This window comes from Halyomorpha halys, unplaced genomic scaffold (genome assembly GCF_000696795.3).
Source record: "Halyomorpha halys isolate HHAL.00 unplaced genomic scaffold, Hhal_1.1 Scaffold127.1, whole genome shotgun sequence".
Taxonomy (NCBI): Eukaryota; Metazoa; Arthropoda; class Insecta; order Hemiptera; family Pentatomidae; genus Halyomorpha; species Halyomorpha halys.
The window spans coordinates 353,131-366,287 of record NW_027107825.1 but is presented as its reverse complement, the minus strand read 5'-3'; the positions used below and the strand labels follow the sequence as shown (position 1 = coordinate 366,287).

General features: G+C 29.0%; 2 protein-coding genes across 3 annotated transcripts in view; both read left to right on the top strand.

The window, feature by feature from the left end:
- LOC106678181 (uncharacterized) overlaps positions 1–5,319 on the top strand; it is a 12,964-nt gene extending 7,645 nt beyond the window's left edge. For both annotated transcript variants that reach the window (XM_067046194.1, XM_067046195.1), the window contains exons 3-4: positions 1,587–1,926; positions 3,679–5,319. In XM_067046194.1, coding sequence (XP_066902295.1) covers positions 1,587–1,926; positions 3,679–3,787 — 449 coding nt within the window. In that variant the 3' untranslated portion in view covers positions 3,788–5,319. The remainder of the gene's footprint in view (positions 1–1,586; positions 1,927–3,678) is intronic.
- Positions 5,320–5,452: 133 nt separating this feature from the next.
- LOC136795483 (uncharacterized) overlaps positions 5,453–13,157 on the top strand; it is a 50,249-nt gene continuing 42,544 nt past the window's right edge. The window contains exon 1 of the mRNA XM_067046193.1: positions 5,453–5,845. Coding sequence (XP_066902294.1) covers positions 5,833–5,845 — 13 coding nt within the window. The 5' untranslated portion in view covers positions 5,453–5,832. The remainder of the gene's footprint in view (positions 5,846–13,157) is intronic.

Below are 13,157 nucleotides of genomic sequence, written 5' to 3'. Positions count from 1 at the left end.
TTGTATTTTTATTCCTATCATTGTATCTTATCATAGTATTATTTTGTATCATTTTAGCCCTGATGAAGCCCTGCAAAGTGGGGCGAAACGTTGGAAAATAAATAGTTGTAAACTATTTTTGTTTCACTTTTGACCGCAACCCTGACCATCTTCTTATATATCAATTTTTACGGTCAACTATATATACATATATAACTTGAGAATAACTTAATGGATTTCAATTATTGGTAAACCAAATCATTAGATCATTTATTACAACTTCTATTCATTTAACATTTGTGTTTAAATGAATGGTTTTACACATAATTACATTATTGTAAAAAAATTCTGTTATTCCTCATTCCAAAAAAGTGGTCCCATTTACTTCATCACAAGTATGAGCCTTCTTTCACCATTATTTGGATTTTTAACTTAACATATTAATGTCGCTACAACTTAATAAAGAGGTCCTTAAAATAACATCACAAATATTTATTGAATTGTCTACTATTATTCTTGGTCATTCTCATAATAGATTATATTTATATTCTTGAGATTATCATATCTCCATTATTTGTTGTTTTACTATAAATTCCTCCATCTTTTATAACTCCTATATTCAAAAAATGTTTTTCTTACATTTTATTTTGTGTATTCTATTATATCTTTCATGACTCATGCATTGCTCATAATTTCAGTTTTTAAATTCATTCTAGTTTACCCCTTGGAGAACTCTCGCATTACATATCTAACCTTCTTATCTTTAATTTATTCAAAATATAAGTGATATCATGCTCATTCCTGTAAACAATATAACATTATCAAGAAAGTCTTTTAACACACACATTTGGTTAAGCTTCATACTTTATAATGACTATCTTTTAGTAACAGTTTATGTAATAAGTAAATAACATTGTCTCACTATCCTCAAGCTTATATTACCCCTGAATTGTACCCGCTGAGATCTTATAGCTCGGCTGTTCATTAACGGATGTTTAGGGGGCCACGAACTTTTGGTGGGACCCTGTGGTCTAGTTGAATAATATGAGCCATAAAAAGCAAAAATCAGCTGAGCTGCTCACATATTGTTGCGTAATAATCCCACTGCAGCCCTGGTGCTGTGGAAGCTAACTTTGGAATGAGGTTTGTCTGTGCCTAATTCATGCACTATCTCAAAAACGGTTCATTTTTGGGCTTAGAACACAGGAACGTACTGGGATATTAATGTCCGTGTCAAAATCTATAAAACCCAATTTGAACCATCTCGATGCACTGACACCTCTGTCAGAGTTTTGAAACCTCTTTTTTTTTTTTCTTTTTTTTTTAATTTTCAGTTATAATTTAAGAATTGGAATTGAGATTCATCACTTCCTTTCTGTGATATCTCATTCTTCATAATTCATAGCTTGTGAGAGCCAGAAAAGGGATCGATACTACTTAAATGTTAATGTGTACAATGTACAAATTTCTGTATTCATTAACAATTTTAATATTTTATTTCTCATGCTACAGCATAATTTCCTAGTTATTCTGTTCAATTTTTCATATGTTTTATATTCATTGCTGCATTTTTACTTTTTCATAATTTCATTGTTGTCCTTTATTAGATGGAGGAGAAATTGTAGCTGAAGTTATTGTTGGCTCAGGAGCAGCAGAAATTGAGGAAAAAGAAGATATATCAAACATCAGTACATCAAGCATTGGAGCTGTTAATTCACAGATCAATACAACAGCTGCAGTAGTTGAAACCAAACGGGAAGGACCTGCAGCTGATGAGAGTGATGATTACCGCAGCGAATGTGAAAACTGCAATATGAGACAGACTCCTGGGTATGAAGAAGACCTAGTTACAATGACACTTCATCGTAGGACTGGTGAGCAGTGTGATCAACATTTTTACTGTAGAGCATCTCTTACACTGCCTACACACCCCAGAAAACAGCTAAGGTATATAGTACTACTTTATTTTCATACATGTACTTAGTTGTCTTCATTTATATTTAAATTCATTAGAAATTCATCCATTCTTATTAAGGGATAAAACAGTCCTAAAAGTAAATTTTAAGTCTTTGTGGTGGTTCTTTAGTCGAGTCAAAGAGACAAGCTGGGAGAGAGGGGTCATTTTTAGCGGAGGGAGTTGATGTGTCACCTTAGCAACCTGAGTCTGTGGCAGTGCTAATTCAAATCCGGCCTACTTAACTTTTATTTCATGGGGGCTCCATGGAATGAAAACTTGACTCTCCCATTCGGGCTGTAGGTTGGTTACCTGTAAGAGAGAAATGCTTTATTCAGCAGTGCTGTCCAAATACACAAGGTTGCTAAACACACAGCATACTTATCAATCCATTATTGGCAATATAAACGTTAACATATATTATTAAACAAAGATACATTTTTTTTTTCAAATAATAACTAGCTATAAACTAAATCCAATTTATTTCAAATTTTATTTTAATTTTTACATTATTTAATTTATACATTTTTTTCCTCCTCTTTCTTAAACAATAAACTATGTTGTTATGCCCACGGGCCACCCATAGCTCAGTGGTCTTAACACAGTCTTACCAATTTTCGATGTCTATTGGCGGTGCTGGTTCAAACCCAGCCTGGTCTATGAGTGGTGGTTACACAAAATGAAAAACCTGACCCCTAACCATGTTTAGGCAGTAAAGCTCCAATGGGAGTCTTGGCCGAAAAAAAAAAAGAAAAGCCCACTGCTCCCAAGTCAAGTGGAGAGCCTATCTAGGTATCCTAAGCAGCTACCTAGGGAAGCTTGTATTAGGGTGTTAGTGTAGATATTTCCCAACTTGTAAGGCCAATGACTGATTACGGTACAATGACCAGGCAATGGTACCTCCCTATGTATTTTAATAAAATAATAATTTCATATAAAATAAAAGTAATTTCAGATCAATTAAAAGTCATATGTATGAACCTAATTTGAATTTGTTTTATATAGATTTATATTGTATCAAAATTTTTGTTTTGATTTATTTTTTCTACTTTTATTTTTTTTAAAAATGTATATTATGTTTGAAAAAAAGGAACATTGGTCTTTTCTTTCTATAATATAATGAAGTTTTTAGTGATTATTGTATAATATTTTATTTTACACATAAGTCGGAATAATAAAAATGGGTTGTAAATAATTGAGTTTTTATTTCACTGATTTGTTTCATTTTATTGAGTTATAATTTGTAAAATAGGGGATTGTCTGCCGTAAGGCAGGCAGGTGGTGCCCCCTAGTTTATAGAATTTTTTTTTAAATTTTACTCTTATATGATTTTAGTGGTTCTTTTCTTGGAATGTGTACCAAACTGTCTCTATACAGTAATGAACTTTACTCCACCTCATAAAAAGAAGAATTAAATTCATAAATAACAAAACATTTTTAACTATTTGAGATTTCATTTATACTATATAAGGAAACAGATATAAATTGCAGATTTTTCTGGTCCCTTAATGTGGGTCACAAATATAGAATATAAAAATCCAGGAGTCAAATATAGAAGTCCAAAATCTGGTGCAGAGTAACCCACTTTCACAGTACATTCACAATCAAGTTTGTTTCTCCCTCGCCTAATATTTTTGATTTAAAGCATAGTCTATTAACAAGTACCATGTTACTGCCTTTTGGATCCCTTTGAATGAAATTTAATTAGGAATGAAAGTATTGTTTTTTCTACCTTTTTTTTTTAGATGTGGTAGTGGTATGCAAGAGGGTATTACCATGCCATGTGCTAGAGAAAATTGGTTTAGTAGCATGCCTGAATCCTCAACTTCCGAAGAAGATGAAGAAGAAGAATAACAGATAAGGTATCTAGCTCAAGTCCGGTTGCGGCAGGAAACTGGTGTGTGATATTGGAACATGCCATTCCAAGCTAGAAAATGCCCAAAATATAAAACCTACTTCATGATAAGTTACCTTTAAGCTAAAATTAATTTTATATTTATAAATGTATTGATGTTTAATTATTGTACTACATGATGACAAATGCATTTTGACTTCTTCAAAATATTTTTTTGAAGTCTAGGAAGATTGTAAAATTTTTATTTTACATGTTTAATTATCATTTTCAGTGAAAATCTTTTCTATAGTTCCTTAATAATATACTCATAGTAATATACTGACAGAAGTAATGAGACAAATATTAGATATATTAATTTCTTTTCCATACTGTCAGTTAGTTTTAGTACAGTGTTCATTAATTTTTTTCTAATTCTTGTAATTTTCTTCAAAATACTATTGTATATATATTTTTGTCTCCATTTTACTAATATATTTGTATATATCATCTGCTTACTATCAAAACCTATTTAAGTTCAAATTTTCAAATTGGATAGTTTCAATTTAGATTAAATATTTCTTAACTTCTATAACTGAAAAACTATTTATGTATATCACTACTAGACTGGTTATACAAGTTAAGGAATATTCAATCTAAATGAAACAAAACCTTTCAATTTGAAAATTAGAAGCTTTAAAGGTTTTGATAGTAAGCCAGGAATATTTATGTTTCTGGTTTAAAAAAAAAAGGCAATACATTTGTATTGATAATTAATTGTCATTAACTCTAGATTGTGTGCTAATTACCAAATACTAACAATTTAAAAAAATGTTAAAAATACAATTATTTCAGATAAGAGATTGGTTGATAATCAATGATAATAGTAATCAAATTTGTTTATGATTTAGAAAAAAAAGTATACTAATTATTAAATTTATCAAAGATAATTCCTCTATTTATAGATAAAAGCTTGTGTCCAATTGTGTTGGGTTACTGAAAGTGAGCAGATTAATGGATCTTAGGGTGAACATTTTTTTTTATGGTTATTTTTATATTCTGGATATCACTGTCATTTAGGCTTGTTTACCATGTGATTGTTTTTGTACAATGTTGTTTTGGTTATAACTTTCAACAATGTTGTTTTGTTATTTCTGTAAGTATTAATAAAAAATTAATATAACAAGGCTTATAATTTTTAATAATAACTGAATCAATTTATTCTTACTTTCATTCCAATTTATATAAAAGTGATTAAAAAATATTGCTAATAGAAATCAAGGTAGGTAGATAGTCTATAAAATATAGGGTGTTAATGATATATTGGCTTAAGCTATGGCTTTCTCTGCTGAATGAACAGTGATGTCTTAGAACAGGATTTATTGAAGGAAAAATCACTTACTAAGGTTGGACAAAACTTCCTGTGTGCATTTTATGCTAACAAAATACATTGGGCCATATCTCAAATTACTAGATTACTTGATAAAAGCATCCATTGATTTGTTTTTTAGTTTAAATTATTAAAAATTCTTACCAAATAAACATTTGAATGATATATTTTGTTTAATTCATTAAATCCTTCATTTGTTAAAAAAAAGTATTGTAAAATACTTCGTATGTACATGATAAACAATAAGTTGTAAATAATTATTTAAAAGTATAAAAAACTCTTGATTTTATTTTAAAACTTTTTAAAATGTATGTGTTCATATAATTTAATGACTTTTTTTTAAATACCAAATTCTACCAGCCCACATTCTAAGGTAATAATGAGATGTATTTTTTAATAGATAATATGTACAATACACCCTAATTTATGAAGTTATCTTATATTTTTTCCCAAAGCAATTGTTTAATTTAAAAGTCCCAACATCTCTTGACCACAAACATAATTTGTTGGAAATATATTATACTAACATTGCTCTACAGCCATCTTATAATTTAGCTCATTTTCAATAAATTTCATATGACATTTGTTTTATTTTATTATTGCTATTATCTTAAAGATTATCTTCCTTCTTTAAAATACATTGTGTTAAATAAACAAGATAAGAAGATATAGAAATCTATGGCATTTCAAGGTATGATCTCGTAATGTTTAACTTCTTCAGAAATAATTACTGTTTCTATCTAATTATTACCTTATGGTTTTGCTGTGATGTTAGAAATATTTTACTACTAAATACTTTCTTTTTTTTATTGTGTTAATTTCCAAAGTACCCTACTTTTTTTTTATATCTGAACTTTATGGAGAACTACCTAATTCTTTTGTCATTAATTATATTACAAAGAATTAGTGGTTCAAGATAAAAATGTAACAAAACTCAGGAACTGGAATTGAGTTTTTGTTGAAAACCTACTACATACTAACAGCCTTTCTGCATCCTTCTTTAATGTAACATTTATTCCAGCTTATATCAGTGGTTTCCAACCCTTAGAAGTCAGTGGACCCACAACGTAGGAAATTATGTGCTGTTCACTCCCTCTTCCAACTTGGGACAAGGAGTCCTCCTTAGAAAATATTTGAAAATTAGGTAGCATAAAAGTGAATTTTGAGTCAGTTTTATTGTGGAATTACCTGTTAAAATCTTTCAGCTAGCATCCAAATATGAGGAAATATAATTAATGAAATAATCCAAACAATAAATCTTCATAAAAACGTGTTACCAAACCTAATGCAGCCTACCCCAAAGCTATTGCGGACCACCATTTGGAAACATTGGTTTATATGCTTCCCATAAATCTTAGCGAGTGAATCATGGAATTCTAAAATTTTGAAAATATAACTAATTAATGAATTAACTAAGTATTTTAATATAGATATCTAAAATTTATCGATTTTGTTGGCTTCAACCTTCACTGAAATAACACTTTAGTTACTGTGTATCTCAATTAAATAACCAAAATTTGGATATTTATCATTTTTGAAATTTGTTGTAAATTCTTTAGCATTTTTAATTATTTCTTGTGCAAGGTTTTTTAAAAAAATGGTGAGTACTATTTAAAAGTGTAGGAAATAAAAAACAAAAAACATCCAATGAGAATAATTTATTTGCTAATGATTTGAATATGATGGAAATAAATTACTAAACATAATATTGTCTAAATAGTGTTTCAAAAAGTGAGAATTCTGTGCTCCTAAAATTACTAAGAGGTCCATGGGTGCTGGAGAAAAGGGAACTGTACGACACAAGTCTGTATGTGGAATTTTTATCAGTACAGAACCCTTTGTTGCAAGTCTGGACTTAAAAAGCAAGTTGCTGTTGACAAGTCAAGTGTTATATCACTTTTGTCTTCTAGTAATACAAAGGTTAAACAGTACTCATTCCTTTTGGATGCAATATAAATAATATTATTTTCAGTAAATGATTTTCCATCATGCCCTTATTTTGTTATTAAATAAATTAATTTCCTTGGGCATTTTATTTTAAACTTTAAATAGCACATACCAGTTTTTAGATACCCTGCATAATTAATTCACCCCTATGATATTCCTGTTCTTGATGTTTCAAACTCCATCAGAAATTGGTAAATATCCTTCCATTACTAACTTGATTCCAACACAGACCAGTTACCTCATAAAATTATTTTCTAATCAACTCCTGATTCTCAGGTATTTGAAAAACAGATGAATCCATAACAGTATTTGGAGTTCTATCAGTTGATAGTTTCTTTATAAGTAAGTCATTTTTATGTCATGCTGCTATTTGTTGTTGATTTAGGGAGGGGTTTTATAAACAAAGACAAAGAGTGTATGTTTCCACTATTAGACACCACCACCGACTGCCTTAGAACAAAGCAGCATGCCTGTTTCTTTGTTCCCAGCAGTATTATAGTGTCGCCATTTACTGTTTTATTTACAAACCAAATAATAAAACTTATTTTCTTTAACAATTTCCTTCTTAAATATGTTTTATTATTCCCTTTTATTTATCACTTCGCTTATTTTAATTTATACATTTTTTTTATTGCACACACTTCAATTACATCTACATTAATTTAATGTTTCATCAACATTTTATCGAGTCCTAGGTTCAAACATCCCCAACTGGTCTTCTGTCGATGATTTGGACTTCTCTTCTTTCGACTGCATCCAGAATTTTCATAGCCAGGATTATAATGTTCACCAAAATCCCCTCTAAGATCATTATGAACATTTGGTTCAACAGGAGGTTTAGCAATATTTGTTGTATTACTAAATCCCTTTATCTTTCGGGTCTTCTTAATATGTATAAATCTCTTACTTCCTTCTTCTTTAGCTTTTTCATTTGTCACTTTTATTTTCAGCAACACTTCATCACTATCACCATCAGGACCTTAATCAAAATTTAACTCATATTTAAATGATTTTCTAGTATCTTCATGTTCAACATCAGCTAATAATTTAGGTGCCTTCGATTCAAAACCAGATTTTTCATCATTTAATGTTTGTTGTTGATCAGATGTCACATGTTCTTTTGGTATAGGAACTTTGTCTTTGAAACGTTCATCATTCTCTTCTATGCTTCCTGCCTGCAAAAACATGACTTTATTCTCCTTTTCAATTAACTTGGTCACAGATAATGGGTCATCAGGTAATTTTGGAATCAAAACATTCTGAAAGTTAGGGTTGTTTTTATCACTTTTCTGAGCGTCTTCATTTTAATTATTCCTTGATGAGTTTTATCGGTACACCTTCCATCTTTCTTTGTTTCTTTGGTTCCTTCCTCCGCCAGATACTTATTATCTCTGTTAATTGCACACAAGGCAAATTCTTTAGCCAAAGATGCTCTATGTATGCTCTCTATATTTCTTCTTGGTTGAGGCTTTTGGTATCTGAGGGTCTATTTCTCCTGTGTCGTCTGTTATTTTCTTTGTTAAACCAGCATTCCATTTTAAAGTGCCCTGGTGTTTTACAAATAAAGCAAGCTTTTAGACAAAAGTTTGACCTTTTATGATATGTCTTTGAACTTGTTCATCCCTATTAAGGTTATACCTTCTTTCAAATGACAAAAGCATTTACCTTACTTCGCTTAATTTAATTTAATTAAGTTCCTATTAACCAAAATAGCTATGACAACAGGATCATAATACGGTGGTAAGCCTTCAATGATATATCTTGCCAATTCCCTGTCTGTTAAGGATTTACCCAGTTGAGCTATCTCTTGAACTAAACATGGAAGCCTCATCCAATGTTTCACCACTGTTTTTCCTAATTTTGGCAAGGTCAAACATTAAGTCAATCACTTTTCCGTGATTTTCTACAGCAAGCTTTTCAATGTTGAGTAATGTGGTGTCCATTGTCCTTTGGGTTTTAATTTCGGTGGTTAGTCCTAAATAAATCACTAAGCTTTTGTATCCGTTAATATATGTAAATTTCACTCATAACTTAACCCTTTTACACACTAAACCATGCTCTGCTACCAGTTTGTTGTGGAATTTAGGGAGGGATTTTATAAACAAAGACAAAGAGTGTATGTTTCCACTAATAGACCAACTGCCTTAGAACAAAGCAGCATGCCTGTTTCTTTGTTCCCAGCAGTATCATAGTATCGCCATCTACTGTTTCCTTTACAAACCAAATAATAAAACTTATTTTCTATAATACTATTCTAGTTTATAACTTTTACTTGTTGCATTGTAAATACAGTTATATTATTAAACAGGAATTATTTTTTTTTTTTAATATGTGTTTAAGGTACATTAATGACTTGAATTCAAAGAAAGATTTTTTAATTAACTTTGAATCTATCTGAGGAGGGTATTTTAAACGAAAGTTATTATTTTGTAATTTTAATTTTATTTTTTAATAAGATTTTATTAAATGTTAATATACTATAGGTGTTTACCGTATACAATTTTTAGTTGTATTGACACGCATTTTTCAGGCTGTGACTAGTTATTGAAGATAAAACACTGATAAGCCAATGAAAAGAAATGTGTACATACAATGGGGGAAAGGGAAATGATGTTTATTGCTCAAATTAGCATCATTCCTCATTTCATCTCTCTGTGACTTTAGTTTTTAAATTCACTTTTTGAATGTTGTTAATAATTAAATTTAGTCTTTCAGGTATTCCTCGATTTATGTATGTTTCTTTTATTGTAAATAGATGAGTTTTTAAAGTTAGTAATAAATTTGTTGTTTTTTTACATAATTTCAATCATTGAGATATTGTATATGCATCAAAAGAAAGTAATAATAATATTGGATAATGAAGTAAGAAAAACGTGAAAAAGCTGTTTATATTGTTTGTAAGCCTACTTCTTTCAGGTATTATCATAAAATTAATAATAAGCTTTTAAATTAATTTAATTCATGAATTGTTACACCATTAAAATAAATCTAATTTAAATATTAATAATGTTTTACTTTTTGTTATTTATTTCAAATTATTTCCTGAATCATTCACATATAGCTCCCGCAGAAGAAGGGTGTTACACCTCTTTTTTGTTATATATATTTAGTGTGTTACTTAGCAAAAAATTACATTCTTAGAAAATATATAATTGTTGATTTAAATATAAGAAGATGGTCAGTGTTGAGGTCAAAAAAGGATCAAATTGTTTAAAACTATTTTAATGTCCGACGTTTTGCCCCACTTTGCAGGGCTGTTCAAAGCGAAAGGTTGAATAGAAGGTGACAATAATCGTCATCATTCATCACAAAAAAATAACTAAACAGATAAACACCAAAAAAAATTTTTTTTTAACGAGAGAGAGAGAGAGAGAGAGTAAGGCTTTATTCACAGCCAATGCTTCCGAAATATATTAGGCTGCATTACACATATCAACATCATTGTTGCCTTCTGTCCAACCTTTCGCTTTGAACAGCCCTGATGAAGCCCTGCAAAGTGGGACAAAACATCGGACATTAAAATAGTTTTAAACCATTTGTTCTTCTTTTGACCGCAACCCTGACCATCTTCTTATATTTAAATTTTTACAGCCAACTATATATACATATGTTGATTTAAATAATTTTGAACTTTTTAACCTGCTAATTTGTGTTCCAACATTTTTATTCATTTAATTATTTCTTTTAACTAACTTTTTGTAGTTTAAATCTATATATTAGTTTTTTATCTATTCATTTGTTTTTGTTTTTTACTGACCTGCTGCTGTGACTGTTGTGTATTTAATTTATTTTTGTATTACTATCTAATGATAAATTCTTTTAATTTTTTTAACGGATCAAACATGGGTTGCAGATCACTGGAGGGAAGGTATGATTCAGTAAAATAGGGAGAATAAAATTACCAAATAAATGGTTAGATAATTATCTAGTAAGATTGTCAAATAAAATAAAATTGTTATATAGGAAAAACAAATAGTTAAAATATATTGTGTTCAGTATATAGACAATTATTGATTGTAAAAGGACAGGTTAGAAAAAAAAATTGTTCTTATATCATATAAATATATGGAAGATTATTGATTGACCGTGTGTAAAGATGAAAGGAATATGGTCCGGGTGCGGTCAAAAAAACTCAAATAGTATAATTCTACTATTTGAGTTTTTTTGACCGCACCCGGACCATATTCCTTTCATATAAATATATGTAGTGTATATACATATAATATGTCCAATTATGGATTGATTGGTATGCTGTGTTTTGTAACAACCCATTGTATTTGGGCAACATGACTAAATAAAGCATTTCTCTCTGATTTCTGTAAATTAACAAATTTCAAAATATATTACGCCTTTTTCGGAGGGTGTGATATGTTGTTTGTTACAAAAAAATACCTAAAACAGATAAGCTCCAAAAAAAATTTTTTTTTAAGGAGAGAGAGAGAGAAATGCTTTATTCACAGCCAATGATTCCCAAATATATTAGGCTGCTACATTACACATATCTATTAATCTATAATTTTTCTCTGGTTTATTATAATCCTTATATTACTCTCTCCCGGTAAGTATTGTAGAATTTATTTTTTAGTAAAGTTATTCATTTATCCTATTCCATTCCACCTGCCTTCTCAAGGTCATTACTCTCATCAAATTGTATTGTAACATTCAAGATTAGTGTTGTGTTGTCCCTCTGGTCTTAGGGTATGGAATGGTCTCACAACATTTTTCCAAGTCAATTAAAAAACAGCCTAAAAACTTGAAGATGATAACAACAGAGGGAGGGGGCGTGATACTTTGCATCTGACAGAATCATTCTTAATAAAACAATATGTTCATTTTTTCTTTTTTTTTTTTTGTAGCCACACTGTATTTTTTTCATGAGTTGTAGAGAACCATTAGCATCAATTTTAGATATCTTTTTATTTTCTAGATTTGAGAGGATTTACTTATAAGACAAAATACCTAAGTTTTGTCTATAATGTGCTATTCCAAAAAAAGGGATATAATAATAAATTAATAAGGGGGATAATATTTAATAAATTTTGCTTATTATTACTATTGAATTCAGAAAGTTGAGATTACTGTGTTATAGTTGGCCTCACTAATTCATTTTATTATTGTGTAAGACTCCCTCAAAATTATTTTGCAAATTTTCAATGTTATAGGTTATATTTTTTCAAAGAATAATTATTGATAAATTAGAATTTCATTTTACCAAAACCAAATAATATCTATAATTTTATATTTTACTTATGATTTTAATATAAAATTTTAATGTAATTTAACCTTATAAAATTGCTGTTTGTGACTTGATTTTCTATCCTTTTTTTATTTTTATTCTTGTGATTAATTAAAAAAAAAAATGTCTACCAAGTACATATGTCATTATAGCTCCTTAACTGTTCTATCTTTTTTTTTTTTTCTTCACTAGCAAAGGTTGGGGAGCTTTGTATTTTTTTTTTTTTAATCAATCACCTTAGTTTGTTTTGCAAAAATTGTATTTTTAACAGATTATCCTTTTTCTTTACATTTCTATTGGGTAGGTAATTACCTATATTTCAAAGTTAATGATTTGCTGTTGGTGATTTTGTTGTACCTAATAAGCTGTTGTTGAAATATAGGAGTATACCGGGAGGAGTTTTTCACAAGGGTAAGTGAAATTAGTGAATGAACTTGATACTTCAACAGTAATTTCTATATAATAATATTGGGATATTGTTACTAATAATCCATATCTATATTAAAACAGTACAAAATATCGAAATAAATATTATTTTATTAAAATAACATATCGATATTCCTATTTTAAAATCTCTATACAATTTTCTAGACATTTTAAACAAATTATCGATATTTATATAAAATAATATCGGAATATTATTGGTAATATTCCATATTGATATTACAGCAATTCAAAATATCTAAATAATTATGTAATTATCAAAATAAAATATCGATATTCCATTTTTAAATTTTCTATACAATTTTCCGGTCTTTCTAAACAAAAAGTCTGTATAATGATTCAGATAAAGGTTGCCATAAAATATAAATTATTACAT